Below are 14,091 nucleotides of genomic sequence, written 5' to 3'. Positions count from 1 at the left end.
TTGCTCAAGATTTCACAGAAAGGACCTGGCAGTGTTGAGCTTTTAATGCAGATTAGATGATATCCACTTTAGCATCGTAACCACAAGAGCATTATTCTGCATCACAGCAAAGACTTTTCTGGAGTTGTGGAGAGCTTTGGAAGAAAGGGAACTTAATAACTCCGAGGGAATTCTGAGTAATACCATGACGTAAATAGAACATAGCAATGCTAATAAGGAATAGTAGTGAACAGTGTTTTCAGTTAATAACAACAGTTAACAGCGTATTTCACCTCTACATATTATTGGATTTTCTCATGCAGTGGTTTTTAAACCAGAGATACCATAGCTGTTGATTTAAAAGTTGTCATGTTTTAATTAGGTGTTCTTCTCCTCCAGTGCTTTTACTGGTCTTTGTTCTGCTGAGAAAAGAGCAGAAGTCATGGTACTTTTTAGTAGAGATAGAAATGAGTTGTTGAAGTTCAGAAAAATAAATAGAAAAAGGATAAATAATTCATTTTATTCTTATTTTTTCTTGAAATATTGGTAAAGAAAGTTCATGGACAATACTCAGGTGTATTTTTCTGGAAATAGAAGATAGTTATCTTGTGTGTTGCTACAGTAACGTAACATGCACTTATGTAGCTATGGTACTTTATTATCGACTGCTTTATTTTGTGGCATGTTAATGTTAAACAGTGGTAGGATTCTGATGGCACTCATCTAGGCTAAATAGTTACACCTGAAATTTTTTATTACTGTATAATTTATGGTCCTTCTACTTTTTGTTTGCCTCCTTTTAGACTTGACTATTTAAGAATTCTTAGTAGTTGTATCAAAATGGAGTATTTCCATGTGTGAAGACTCCTGTTTTGCTGAAAGAACAGGTTTTTACATCTTGTCAAGCTGATACTTCTTGTTAACATCTGATTGATTCCTTTCCACAGAAGAACTTAAGGAGAAACTAAAGAAGTATGTTGATGAAGTGAATGCCCGGAAGCCTGGTTTCATCAAGGTTGTTCGACACAGCAAACAAGAGGGGCTGATTCGATCTCGAGTTAGTGGATGGAGAGTAGCCACAGCGCCAGTAGTTGCTCTCTTTGATGCCCATGTGGAATTCAATGTGGGATGGTACGTGTCTTCTTGAATATCTCTGACCAAGGGGCCTTTTCCAAGCACTGTTTATAAATTACTGAATGGCGTTTCTCTTGCATGTAGTAGGTGAGTTAGTATTGTGATCGTTTTAATGAAAGTTCAGACACCATCACGGACACAAGCAGAAAAATGTATTTCTGCTGTGTAACATAGTTTAGATTAATTTTTATAGTGTGAGTTATCTGCTGATCTAATTACAATGTATTTAAACTATATTGGAAAACTGCACGTTAAAAACCTCCTCCAATAATGTAGCCCTTTGCCTGTAGGAGCAAAATTATCTTCATTTAATTAAAAACATTATGTTTCTTATATGCTCTACAGTGTAAACAAAGTGTCACTTTGGCACTGAGGTTGCTACTCAGTGCAAAAGTAGCCTATAACTGAAACCCTGTATTTTAACTTGTTCAGTCTGGATTTAATATGTCTGGTGCTTCTTGAGTAAAAAAAGATGGTAAAAACGCAGGAGCTTCTGTCCCTAGGATAGATCTATTATTAACTCTGATCTTGATGTCCTTGATAACAATAATATTGAGAGCCTGAAGTTACTGTTATTTGGTAGCAAGGATGGAAATGCTCTATGATATGCAGATACTCATTTCTTTTATTCACCAGCTAACATCAAGGTTAAGAATAGAGCACCCTAGGTAAAATACTGCAGTGTGTTATTTTGGGGCAGATCCTGCTCTGTCAAAACTCCGTCTCAAAGCAAAGGGAGCTCTGAATGGGTAGGATCTGTAGACTTTGCCCTAGATGACCTTCAAATTTCCCTTCCATCCCAGACTGTTCTATGATTGCATGATTTCTATCAGTGCTATGCTTCTACTGATATAACCTTGACATTCCTTTTTTTCTTTGTTTTAGGGCTGAACCAGTGCTTACTAGGATAAAAGAAGACAGAAAAAGAGTAATTTCTCCATCATTTGATAATATTAAGTATGATAATTTTGAAATAGAGGAATATCCCCTCTCAGCCCAGGGGTTTGACTGGGAGCTGTGGTGCCGATATCTGAACCCTCCGAAATCATGGTGGAAACTGGAGAACACAACTGCTCCAATAAGGTAACAAGTCACTGTGACCTAGATTAGTGTGTCACTGGCAATATTCGTCTTGATATGACAGATGGTGAGTGGTCACAGATATGTAATGGGTTTTACTGACTGTAACGTTAAATGTCCTTGAGCTGTCCCCTTCAGCTTTTGTCCTTGACCTGTACAGAGTCATCGAGAAAACTGTTGTTTTTAGTAGATATTTTAAAATAGTTTTCCTTGTTATTAGCAGGGGGGGCAAAACACAATTGAAGTGAAATGGCAGACTTGAATGCTCAGCAGCACTACTTTCGCCAAACGTCTTGTCTGCTAATTCAGTGGTAATGGGACAGAAACAGGATTTTTCTTTACAATGGATGATATAAACAGAACTGATCTGACAGCTGTACCCTTTATGATGCTGTCACATAGCTTTAGAGCTGTGTTAGGTCCTGGGAGTTAATGCTGGTCCACTGATAGTGTGTGAGCAAAGACTGTATTAGTTCCTTGCTCTGGTACAATCTAGCTCTGTACTTTGTTATCATGTCTAGAGTATTGTTAGGCTGGTACAGAGCAATATCCTTATCTCCAGGAGAGGAGCAAGTGCTTCTGAATCCCCTCAGCAGCTCTGCTGAGCTCTCAGGCCTTTCTTCTGGCTATGCATTCATTCCAAGGAGGTCACTGATACCTGTACTCCAGCCATCTGCAGAAAGAAAGTGTGAAGACTGTTTTCATCAGCTGCAAAGCAGATCCTTAAATAGCAGTGGCAGAGTGAGAGGGTCATCACTACCAATCAGTTTCCATGCAGTCAATGTGAGGGGTATCCATATCCTTCATCCAGTAGTTCTGTCTTTTCAGGCAGAGAGTTTTTTTCTGGAGCTGTCAGCTTAAACACTTTGAGCTGCACTGACCCACATGCTGATCATTACAACAGGGCTCATAATTGGAAGTGGGAGATAAAAATTCACAGGTTTGCCACAGACATATGTAAAATGGGGGGGTACTTTCCACATAATTAGAAGTGGTTTTCAGTGCTAATGAACTCTGTTAACGTTATGAAAATGTCCTGGAGAGGTAGACCTTCTCTACTAATTATGGTGACTTTTAAAATTAAAAGTACTCTGAGTAAAACTCAGAGGAAAGAGCAAATCTATTACCTTTCCCTTTTACCCAGAAACTCTGTTCTATGTGAGGACCGTGGAGTGAATGTCCTTTATGAATATTGGATGTCAGGGTTGGTTCCCTAGCCCTTTCACTGGCACCTTTTATTCAGTGCAATACACTCTACGTGTGTGCTGGATAATTAAAACACACGAACGAAAAAGCCACATACATTGATTGATGGCTTCAATCATGCCTTCAGTATGCTTCTAGAATTATAGCAAAGGGAAGCAAGTGCTCCAAAAAGTACTTTAAAACAAGAACAGAAGCAAGAGTGCTTTTTCATAAAAGAAGCATAACTTTTAAAGTGACATTAACTGATTTTGCTTCAATAATAAATACATCAGAAACATTCTTTCATTGTTATAAAGTGGGTACTATAGCACTTCAAGTTAAAGGCATAGATGTATGGTTTTCTGTAGATTGTACAATTTTTTATTAAAAAATCCTGTAATCTGTTTGAAAGCAGATGTCTACACTTACTACAGCTTGAATGTTCCCAGTAAATGCAGGATGATTTCCCCTGTACTGCTAATTAATATCCTGTTGTTACCAGAGTTCATTATACCAGCATAATAATCAGAAAAGATATTTTTATTTTTTGCCATTGTGGATTATAAGGTAGGAGAAGAATGAAAAGGCCAAATTACTCTGTATTCTCCCCCACTGCGTCTCACAAAGGTAAAATTGTCCTCTCTGTGCATAAACTCTTACCTTCTTAAGATTGGCTCTGCATAATAATAGTTGGCTAATTCAGGTCATGGCATAAATAGACCTTACTGATTCGGTGAAGGTATGTGACTTGTTTAAATTTGGCTCGGGACAATGGACTACTGTCACAGTATGCTGGTAAGGCCAGGCATTTCTTGATTCTGTATTGCAAAACTTGCCCTGGAAGTTCCTATTCAAGAAATAGTATCTTCCTTTACATAAGCATATAGACACAAGTTTTCTTAGCTGTAGATGAACCCAGCTTCTGGTTAAACACACAAAACTGCATCATTTGGTATCCTTGTTAATTATCACAGACAAAAAACCTGAGGACTTTGCAGGGACAGAGACTAGAATGGCTGCTGCCTCAGAAACAAAGTTGGAGCTTCTGGATCTTGCATTGTTAGCACTGAAATCCTCCCTGTTGTGGTGAATGTCAATCATTTTGAGCCTGTTTTCCTTCAGTGGTGCTTGTTTCACCATAGAATCAAGGACATAAGAAGCCAAAGCTGGATAAATCTGTTTGAGAAACACCTCCCTAAGAATATGATCGATTTTGTTATTCAGATATAGATTATGTTTAAAACTGCTAGGTCAAATGGTGCGAAAAGTTAGATTCTATCTGCTAATTTTGTTTGCTGCCATTTTATTCTTCCAGAAGTCCTGCACTGATTGGATGCTTCATTGTAGATAGAGAATATTTCCAGGAGATTGGCTTGCTGGATGAAGGCATGGAAGTATATGGAGGAGAGAATGTGGAGCTTGGAATCAGGGTAAGGAGCATAACCAGCCAACACTGGTGGCTTGCATTTAAGATACAGCTTACTTTTTATTGTGGGGGGAGAAAAACAATGAAAAATGTGTGGATTATAGCATGCAAAGGAGAGCCACAGCTCTGTAGTAGTATAAACTGTTGTATTTGAGGGGAATGGGGAGGAAGAGCAAAAGCTCTCATATCTTTTTAAAGAACTTACCTGGGACAAGGATAGAAATACAGGATTTGATGGTAAGAATGCTAGAATTCTGCAGAGATGACACCTTAAAACTCCTGCTTACCTGTGATTCCTGACTTGGTAGGGAGGTCAAAGTGTAATGGGAAATGCCTTTCTAGATTACTTTGTTTATTTGAATTAAGAAAATCACTGAGGAGCTAACTGGAATATATAGGCATTTATGCAGCCATCTCTCTGGAGGGGAATTAAGATATTCATAAAGTTCATCAGTGCACATATTTTCTTCTTTCATCATGTACTCTTCATCTGTTTACTATATGCAATATTGTGTGTGATTTGTGTACTTCTTTCTATAACGCTTCACAGCTCAATGGCATTCTGAAAATATACTGCTGCTCTGTTTGAGAATCTTTCAGGTTTTTGATAAAAGAGAAATTCGCAGTTAGATAGGTGGTAATGAAAAATGGAGAGATGTGTTACAAAATTAAACTCTGAACTCTGCTATGAAATGTTAGTGGAAGCTTGTGTTTTGTGCTTTTTGGCTGCCAGAATAGAAGCACACTGTTATACAATAGCAAAAAAAATAAACATGGAATTCTCTACAAAAATACTTGTTTTTACTTCTGGGTTCCTGAAGGCCTTTTTCTCTCACCTGTCAGAGATAAAGTGTTATTGCAGCAAGACTGAAGGGCAGGTCCCCTCTCAGTTACATTAGAGTGCTGTTTTAAGAAAGCAAGAGACAGATGCAAGCCTGCTTCTTTTAATAACACCATTCACCTCGCTGTAATGGCCAGAGAGCCCCTTTCTGTTCCTGAAACCTGATTTTGCAGCTCAGTGTTGGGATCAGTTGAAAATTAGTGTCACTTTGATTTTTCTTTTCTTTTTTCAACTGACAAAACTATTGTCTCCTTGTGAGTGCGAGTTTTATCTCGTTTTGCATCATGATATATATGCTGTCCAGTCCACTCTACTTAGCCTTGCAGAAGTTGATTGGGAAGAGTGCTTTGATAGACAAGAGCAGAGAGACACAAATCTCTGCATAATTGAAACTTTGGAGGAGACTGGATCACTTGAATGAGGACCAACACTGCTCTGATTTCCGTATGGCTTTTTGTCTGTCTCCAGGGAAGCAGTGCCTGACCTACATAAAATAGTTTCATCTGTAACAGATTGTAGTGTGTAAGGTAGCATAATGTATGCTGCCTCATCTAACTTTATCCTGACTTGGATCTGTGTTCCTGGCTACATCAAAACAAATTACTGAGCTGTAATGAACAGATTTTTCAGCAGTTTATTACCAGCCCTTCTCACAGTTCTCAATATATCCCAGATAATACCACGATGAATATAAATGTACAGTACAATATTAGAGCTTCTAGGAAGCACAGTGTATTTTTTACAGATGTTAAGCTTGAAAAGAAAGCTCCCTCCCTCAGCCACACATCTAGGGCCATACACTATGTCTTGGCAAAATACAGGTGGCCACTTCAAATGTGCTCTTATATTATTCTGGGCAAGCCAGGTCATTGAGGTGCATCCTAAGCACTTGTCCCTAGAGGTGCAGCTCCCAGGGTCTGCCTTTCATTTCCTTTAGGTAGGGCTACATTGAAAGCTGTAGTCAGCAGGTGATTTTAGGCCAGATGATCTGTCTCTGCTGCTGAACTACATTTTTGTCTCTGCAGCACCCAATAGTCATCTCGAGATTACTTGTGTTGCTTTCAACTGGAAGGTTTGCGATGAATCACTTAATAAAGACAGTAATTGTTCTTCAAAAACTACATTATAATTACAGTATCAGTGCAATAAGTAATGTTTTTATTTCAAAATTATGCTCTCCAATCTGTGTCTACAGATTGCTCACTGTGCTTCATCTTTCATTGCAATTTCCCTTTTTTAAGAAGCACCTAGCTTCATCTAGTATTCTGCTGTGTGATATGCATTATCATGTTGGAGTGAAGAAGCAGATACTGTGTACTCAAACTGGCCTGTATCCAGGCTAGCCAAGAAGTAGGATGTTGTGTATCACATTCTTTGATATTATGGAGTTGATATCTAGTGAAACTACTTTTTTTTTTCATGGATTTTAAGCAAATCTCACACACCCTGTTCCCTTTCTTTGCAGTATTTATGCACTGGAAGTCAGTTCTCTCATTGGAAAATTTTATGCGTAAGCACATAAGAGCAACCATCTAAAGGAACAGGAGAGGTTACTTTCAACTATAGAAATAGCAGCAAGAGTTGGGATCATTTGAGCTGCCTGTTTATCTTAAACATGTTGAGACATGGTCTCATGTCCTTATATTACTAGTTTTGTTCCAGAGGATGTAAAACCACTGTGAGCCAAACTCATACGCAGACCAGCTTAGGCATCATGTGATGACAGGTCTGGGTAAATGGCTGTGTCTGTGCCTATGCACAGACCCAAAGCCGTATTCTCCATGTGCTGTGTTAGCAGCTGCATCTTCGGTGATGTGAGATAAAATTTAATCTCCCAGCTGACATGCTTCTGAGAAGCAAAGTCTACTTATTTAGGATTTCTTTTCACTATAAAGGAGAAACCATTACTGTGTCTTCTAAAACATTGAAATGGTTTCTTTTCAGCTCAACTGGTGGGGTTTTCACTGTGCAGGGATAGGAATTTTGATCCGGACAAAATGGAGACTCATCCCAGTACCCTTTCCCAGGAGGTATTCTTGTCATCTCATCATCTGCACAGATACCTAGTTATTTGTGTTACGTGAGTGCAAGAGAATTCCCAACTATTGGAGACTGTATCTGAAGCATCCATTGTTGGTAAACCATAACAAGGCACAGTAAACAACTCTTTGATGGAAGGATTATTCTCTTGACTGTGATGACTTAGTTTCTCTACTCAGCTCTGTTTGTTTCTAATCTGGTGTATTATTTTAACTTCTAAGATTTTTACCCTTGTCTGTGGCTTTGTAGTAACATTTGTAAAATATTAAAAATATATTATTAAATAAATATTAATAGAGTTCTGTTGCCTTGAGCTAGAAGCTGACAGATGGAGTTGAAAATATGAATGCATTTTGAATCTTACAAGCAATGCTGTATTTCCTCCTCAAGCAAATACTTTATTGCAAAGCTATTTATTTGTTCCATAAGAAAATAAAGGCAGGCTGGTTGGTGCAAGAGTTGACAGTATCCTTTTTGAGCAGCTCAGTTACTTTATCTGGGATTTTTGAAAGATTCGTTTACTGTGCCCCAGAATCATATTCTTAAATTCTTGTTAGGATGAGGAATGCTTCTTTTTGGTTTATGTTCAATCATTCCCAATTGAATGGACTTAAGTGTGCTTTTAAGTTACCAGATTGCATTTGGAGGGCAGACTGGAGTACCACTGCTTATCCAAGAGACCCAATAGGAACCGTGTTGGTACTGCATTATAGTGGAAACAAAATGTAAGGCTGGCATTTCTCACCGTTATTTAGGCTCTGCTTCTGAGTTGTGCTTGCACAAATAGTACTTGTAGTTATGGAAGCCCCTACAAATCCATTGCAATCAATTAGATGCAATTAGATTGTGCATTAGATGGTTCAAGTCTAGTTTTCAGTAGGCTTCTTAAAGGCCTGTTCCAATTCCTACTGAAGTCATCAGAAGAGTTTCTATCAAGAGCAAGCCTGTAGCAATAATTTTGTCTTTTAAAGCAGCCTACATGTTTGCTAAAGTTTCCAAGTATCTGTTACAACACAGTTGTTTGTACCACTTTTAGAGATGCCTAAACAAATATTTAGAGATTTGCCTCAGGTCACAGACTAAGTCATCATCAGAGTCAAGGGAATGTAAGCCTGGGCTTTGACTTAGAGTAATTATGTATGTTGCAAAGACCCTGTGCTTGCAGATAAATTTGTGTTCACAGGGATATAATGGCCCCATTAAATGAATGAGAGGAATTTTTGTTAGAAGGTAATAGCTCTTTGAGGGAAAAGGAATGGATCTTGCTCTCACTAAATGATATATTAAGACTTTACATCAGCTGACCCAGGAGGAAAATTGCATTTACAGTTCAGATTGAGTATGACACACTAGTTTTATACAGCAGATTGCCATTGTGAAATTAGTTATATTGGCAATAAAATTGCATTATAATAAATAGATCTGCTTGATTTCTTGTTAGTCTGGTAGTTTGCCTATAGAACTTACCTGAAGCTGATGCTGATGCTTTTTCTGTTTGTGGAGAGCAAGAGGAATGCAGTTTATGAACAGAGGTGCAGAGATGAGTTATTTGACCAGAAAATAGTCCCGGTGTTCTCTGGGGTATTGTCCGTGCAGTAGGGTCCCTCTGTTGCAGAGCAAGCAGATGTGAAGTCTGTTATGACTCTCTCTGATCTATTTTTTCTCAAATTTCAGAGGTGACTTCTTTTGTTTGCTTATTTGTTTGTTTCGGGGTGGGTTTTTTTGGGGGTATGGGTTTTCTTTTGAAGGTGTATTTGGCTCTATCTTTTTTTTCTTTTCCTGTTTTAACCTACCCCCACCTCAACCTCTGGGACCATGATTCTTCACTGCTTGCTAGTTAGCCTCGTCTTTCTCATATGGTGCATAGAAGCCTATTGCTGGCTTACATGTCCAGTCATTTCAAATCCAGAGTGTTTGTGTATCTCAGTTGTTTATCTTTCTTATAATATGCCCTTGCAAGAGCGTTCTTTTTGATAATCATGAGCAAGTGCAGATATTTACATTTTCCTCCAGATCTCCGTATTTATCTGAAAACATTTTAGACCTTTTCCTCTTTCTCTAGGAGTTTCCAGCAATTTTCCCTGCCAGTGTTTCTAATGCAGGCCATGAATTATAGGAAATCGTGAGTATATTACATGTAAATAGATGTCTCTTTTTATTAAGGAAAGCCTTTGCAAAGTGTACAAGTTAGGGTGTATTTTCACAACACAGAGTCTTAAACAGCTATGCTGGTTTAGATTTTCTTTTTCTCCTTGCCATCCTCTTGTTCTCCCTCTTGCAGCACACCGGTGCTTTGGCTCTGCCAGCATAGTTGTCTGAATGGCTGCCTCGTACCCAGTGTCTCTGAAAACCTCCAGTTCAGAAGTAAACTTTTATGTTGTAACTTTTTTTTTTAAACTGCAGGGTTAATGTAAGCGTTAATCAGTTTCTCATTTATCATGCTGCCTCACAAACTGTTGTGTTACACAAATTGAGACTGGTGTGGCAAGAGAGGTAGAAATGACTGGGAGGAAACAAAGAAAGTGGGGGGATTTTTCACCAGGCTGCTGTATTGTGGAACTGTTTGCATGGAGAGTGAGCAGTGGGATGTGTCATGTGTGCATAGCATCCCTTTTTGTCCTTGCCGCTGGGTCCCCTTTCGTGGCACTCCACTGAGCAATGTAGATCTTCCCTAAATTCCCTTCAGGAAAATAAATCTAGACATCTCCCATTCTTGCATTTTCAGCTACTGTCACTTGCTGTGGTCTTAAAGCCATGTTTTTAGCTTGATTTTAGTAAATAGGCCATAGCCCTTCCCACTAGGGAATGATTTGCTGTGCAGAAAAAATCCTTAATGTATGATCACAGGTGCTGTTCAGCAGTATTAGATTGTTGATGTGCAAAGGGGAAGGGCTGGGAAGTACAGGAATAAGAATATTCTTAGTTGCTACTTTTAGATAACACTTAAATACTGCTTTTTAAGACAGTGATTTCTCTTTAATTTTACATTAAAGCTTTAAATAGAGATACCTTTTATTCTTATCCATTTTGTGAATTAAGAAGAGATCATGTCTAGACTGAACTCTGCAAGAAAAATTTGTAAAGATCAACTAAATGTTATTTCTTACAAGAAGTGGTCAAGGCTTTTCATAGCCTACACTTCCATCAAGATAAAAATAATTCCTTTGCAATGCAAGTATGGCATAAGTACTTGCCTAACCCACTGTGTAACCAGTAGCGGCTTCTCCGTATGGCCAGAATTATTACTGAGGTTAATTTGCCTTTGGAGAGTACCTCACTGTGCTAACAGACTGAATCCCAAGGTGACGCAGACTAAAATTCTCTATTTACAGAGTCATCATTTCAACAGGAAAAAAGCAAAAGCGGCCTCTGTTGAGAATAAAATAAGGAATTGTCATGCCTCCAAACGAGTGTCAGTCATGACATCAACAGAAGCTGGGTTTCTGTGGCTTATTCTGGTTTTGTGTCAAACCCACAGTGGAATAATGGGTTTTCTCCTCCATTTTTCCGTGAATGTCTCAGCAGGTAACTTGCAGCTACAGCATGTGTAATTATACATAAAGACAACATTACCAGTGAGTCATTTGTATGTTTTTGCTCTTTCTGGGAAGAGAACATTTTATTAGCTGCTCCCACAGGAAAGCATATGATTGATAGAGCACCAGCTAATGCATGGTATCACTATACCCTACGAGGGAGGAGGAAGAGGCACTCTGAGATTTCTCAGAGGTGTTTTTCATTGGTTATGCCTGTGTGGATGCACATTACCAACTGGGCATTAATATAGATATCTTGATGTTTTATGAGAGGAAATTCTTGTTTATAGTGGTATGGAAATAAATAAAACAGTTTAAGTCAATATTCACTTACAAATCAGTGGACTCAGGTGATATGCAAATTAATTATTGCATTATTATAAGATAGCCTTATGTTTAATAACTTTCATCACTTCAAGTCACAGCATGTTGACAATGCCATTGTAGCTTCTGGTATTACAATTCTTCATGGTCTAATCTGTGAAGATTCCATACTCCTGCTTTTCTTAATGTGATACTGAGGAGAGATCTCTCTAGAATTTAAGTTAATGGAGAGTTTCTAGTACTGCAAGACTGATTTATTAATCTAAAAAAGATTAATAGGTAGGTGATCAAGGGATTGTTGTGCTCTAAGAGAACTGAGTAGATGACCAGACCTTTACATGTGTCACAGCACCTTGTGTCGTAAGTCAGGCAAGTGAGGCAGAAGACCAGCTTGGGTGAGCAGGAAAATCATCATGGAGCTCAAGAGAAAAAAGAAATTCTGTGATCTCTGTAAGCAAGGTCAGGCTTTGCAAGAAGATTACAGAGCTGTGGTTCATATGTGTAAGGAGAAGACACGAAAGGCCAAAGCTCAATTAGAGTTGAACTTGGCCAGTGTTGTGGTAGATGACAAGAATGGCTTTTAAAAGTATAGTAAGAGCAAGAGAAGCTCTAAAGAAAACGCTGGAATGATACTTGTTGAAGATGGTCATCCAACTAATAGGGATGAAGAAAAAGAGGCATTAAATGCTTTTTTTGCCTCAGTCTTTATTAATACTGATACGCCTTGGGCTGAGCTGTCCCCAGTCAGGGGACCATGAGTATTGAAACAGTGTCTTTCTGTTTGTGGACACTGAATTTGTAAAGGACCAGCTGTATCAGCTGCATATTCACAAGTCCATGGTGCTTGATGAGATTATTCCCAGAGTACTGAAGGATCTAACAGGTATTGCAGCATTGATCATCTACCAAAAGTCTTGGGAGTGGTTCAAAGCTAAGCCAGAGGATGTTTAGACTGAACATTAGGAAGCACTTCTTTACCGAGAGGGTGATCAAACACTGGGACAGGCTTCCTAGAGAAGTTGTCAATGCCACAAGACTGTCAGTGTTTAAGAGACATTTGGGCAATGCCCTTAATGACATGCTTTAACTTGGGTCAGCCCTGAATTGGTAGGCAGTTGGACCAGATGATCATTGTAGGTCCCTTCCAACTGAAGATATTATTCTGTTCTAGTTCTTGTCCTTGTCCTTGTCCTTGTCCTTGTCCTTGTCCTTGTCCTTGTCCTTGTTCTTGTCCTTGTTCTTGTTCTTGTTCTGTTATATCCTTACCTTGATCTTCTGGTACTGGTCAAGTCTTTAGGATTAGTGCAAGATTAACAAGATTGGTCAAACTAAGTACAGCAGTGGTAAGGGAGAGAAAGGTGAAAACATAAAAGATGGACAGTGCAGTAAGTTGCTGCATGAATACTAAACCAGTGGTGATCTGGTTATTCAGTTTGCTGCTTTTTTGCCTTTTAAGAGGAAAAGTGATTTCTGCTTCCTATTCATGACTTAAACTTGGCAGTGTAGTGCTTTATGTGTCAGTTATTTTCTGTGGCTGGCAATGAGATAGACACATTTGAAAAAGAACTGCATGAAGCCATATGCCTTCAGTGACCCTTGAAGCGTGTTATCTCCTAGTAACACAAGGCATAAAGTAGTTCCTGCAATTGTAAACCAGCAACATAACATACGTAGTTTAACAATACGTTGTAAAAGTTTCACAGCTCATGAAGATATGTGCAAAATTAATCCCTGCAGAACAAAACAATTTTAAAAGTACATAATGAAGCAGTTAGCTAAAAGAGGAAGGAAACTACTGGCAATTTAATATGGGAAGAATCTTTACATGTATTACTTTTTCAATGAGAGTGTTTTATAAAGGCACAGTTAATGTAAAATGAGACCTATCAGGCAATTAATGATGACTTCAAAAGCAAGATTTAAGGGATAATTTACATTTTAAAAGTTGAGGGCAGCTCTAGTTATGTTAAAGCCTTTTATTTAGCTTTTAAAAGTCTTTTAGTTTGTGGGGGTGTGTTTTTGTAGGTTGCTTACAGTTTCTTGTTAAGATATTCAGCTTGGTTATGAAAAAAAGCTATGCTCACACACAAATAGATAAATTTACCTGAGAGTATGACAGGCTTGTATGATGATAAGTAGAATGGTCTTCAAAAACCTCACAAGGCTTCAGTAAAACCAATTAAGTAATTTTAAAAATATCTCCCTTCAGTCTCTGATTTCTCTATGCAGACTGTTCTGAGCTGTGACTATAGGCAGTTACCTCTTGAAATTTACACCCTGATTTCCCACTCTGTAGGGGTACATGCCAATGACATGATTCTCTCAGCTCATTCAGCATCTAGAAGCAGGGAGTAAACCAGAATCACAGCTTCAGTAAGCAGTATGTGTTCTTTCTCTTCCTGTCCACCTAATTTCTGATTTTTCTAATCCTGAGTTTATGTGTCTCAGGCCAGGACTCTGTGTTTAATTCTACTGTTTGGGCAGACTTCTTGAATGACAGGAAGGGATCTGAGACCAGTAGAATAAGCAAAGATGTGCATGGTTTC

At 38.5% G+C, this 14,091-nt stretch overlaps 1 protein-coding gene across 1 annotated transcript in view; it reads left to right on the top strand.

Annotated features, from left to right (window-relative positions):
• Window positions 1–926: 926 nt before the first annotated feature.
• GALNT18 (polypeptide N-acetylgalactosaminyltransferase 18) overlaps window positions 927–14,091 on the top strand; it is a gene marked incomplete at its 5' end in the record, with an annotated part of 74,971 nt that continues 61,806 nt past the window's right edge. Inside the window, 3 exons of the mRNA XM_010180029.1 lie at window positions 927–1,110; window positions 1,999–2,196; window positions 4,694–4,808. Of these exons, the coding sequence (XP_010178331.1) occupies window positions 927–1,110; window positions 1,999–2,196; window positions 4,694–4,808 (497 nt within the window). The remainder of the gene's footprint in view (window positions 1,111–1,998; window positions 2,197–4,693; window positions 4,809–14,091) is intronic.

Source organism: Mesitornis unicolor, unplaced genomic scaffold (genome assembly GCF_000695765.1).
Source record: "Mesitornis unicolor isolate BGI_N332 unplaced genomic scaffold, ASM69576v1 scaffold15482, whole genome shotgun sequence".
In the NCBI taxonomy this organism is placed as follows: domain Eukaryota; kingdom Metazoa; phylum Chordata; class Aves; order Mesitornithiformes; family Mesitornithidae; genus Mesitornis; species Mesitornis unicolor.
The sequence above is the reverse complement of the archived record's forward strand: the minus strand, read 5'-3'. Positions and strand labels throughout refer to the sequence as shown.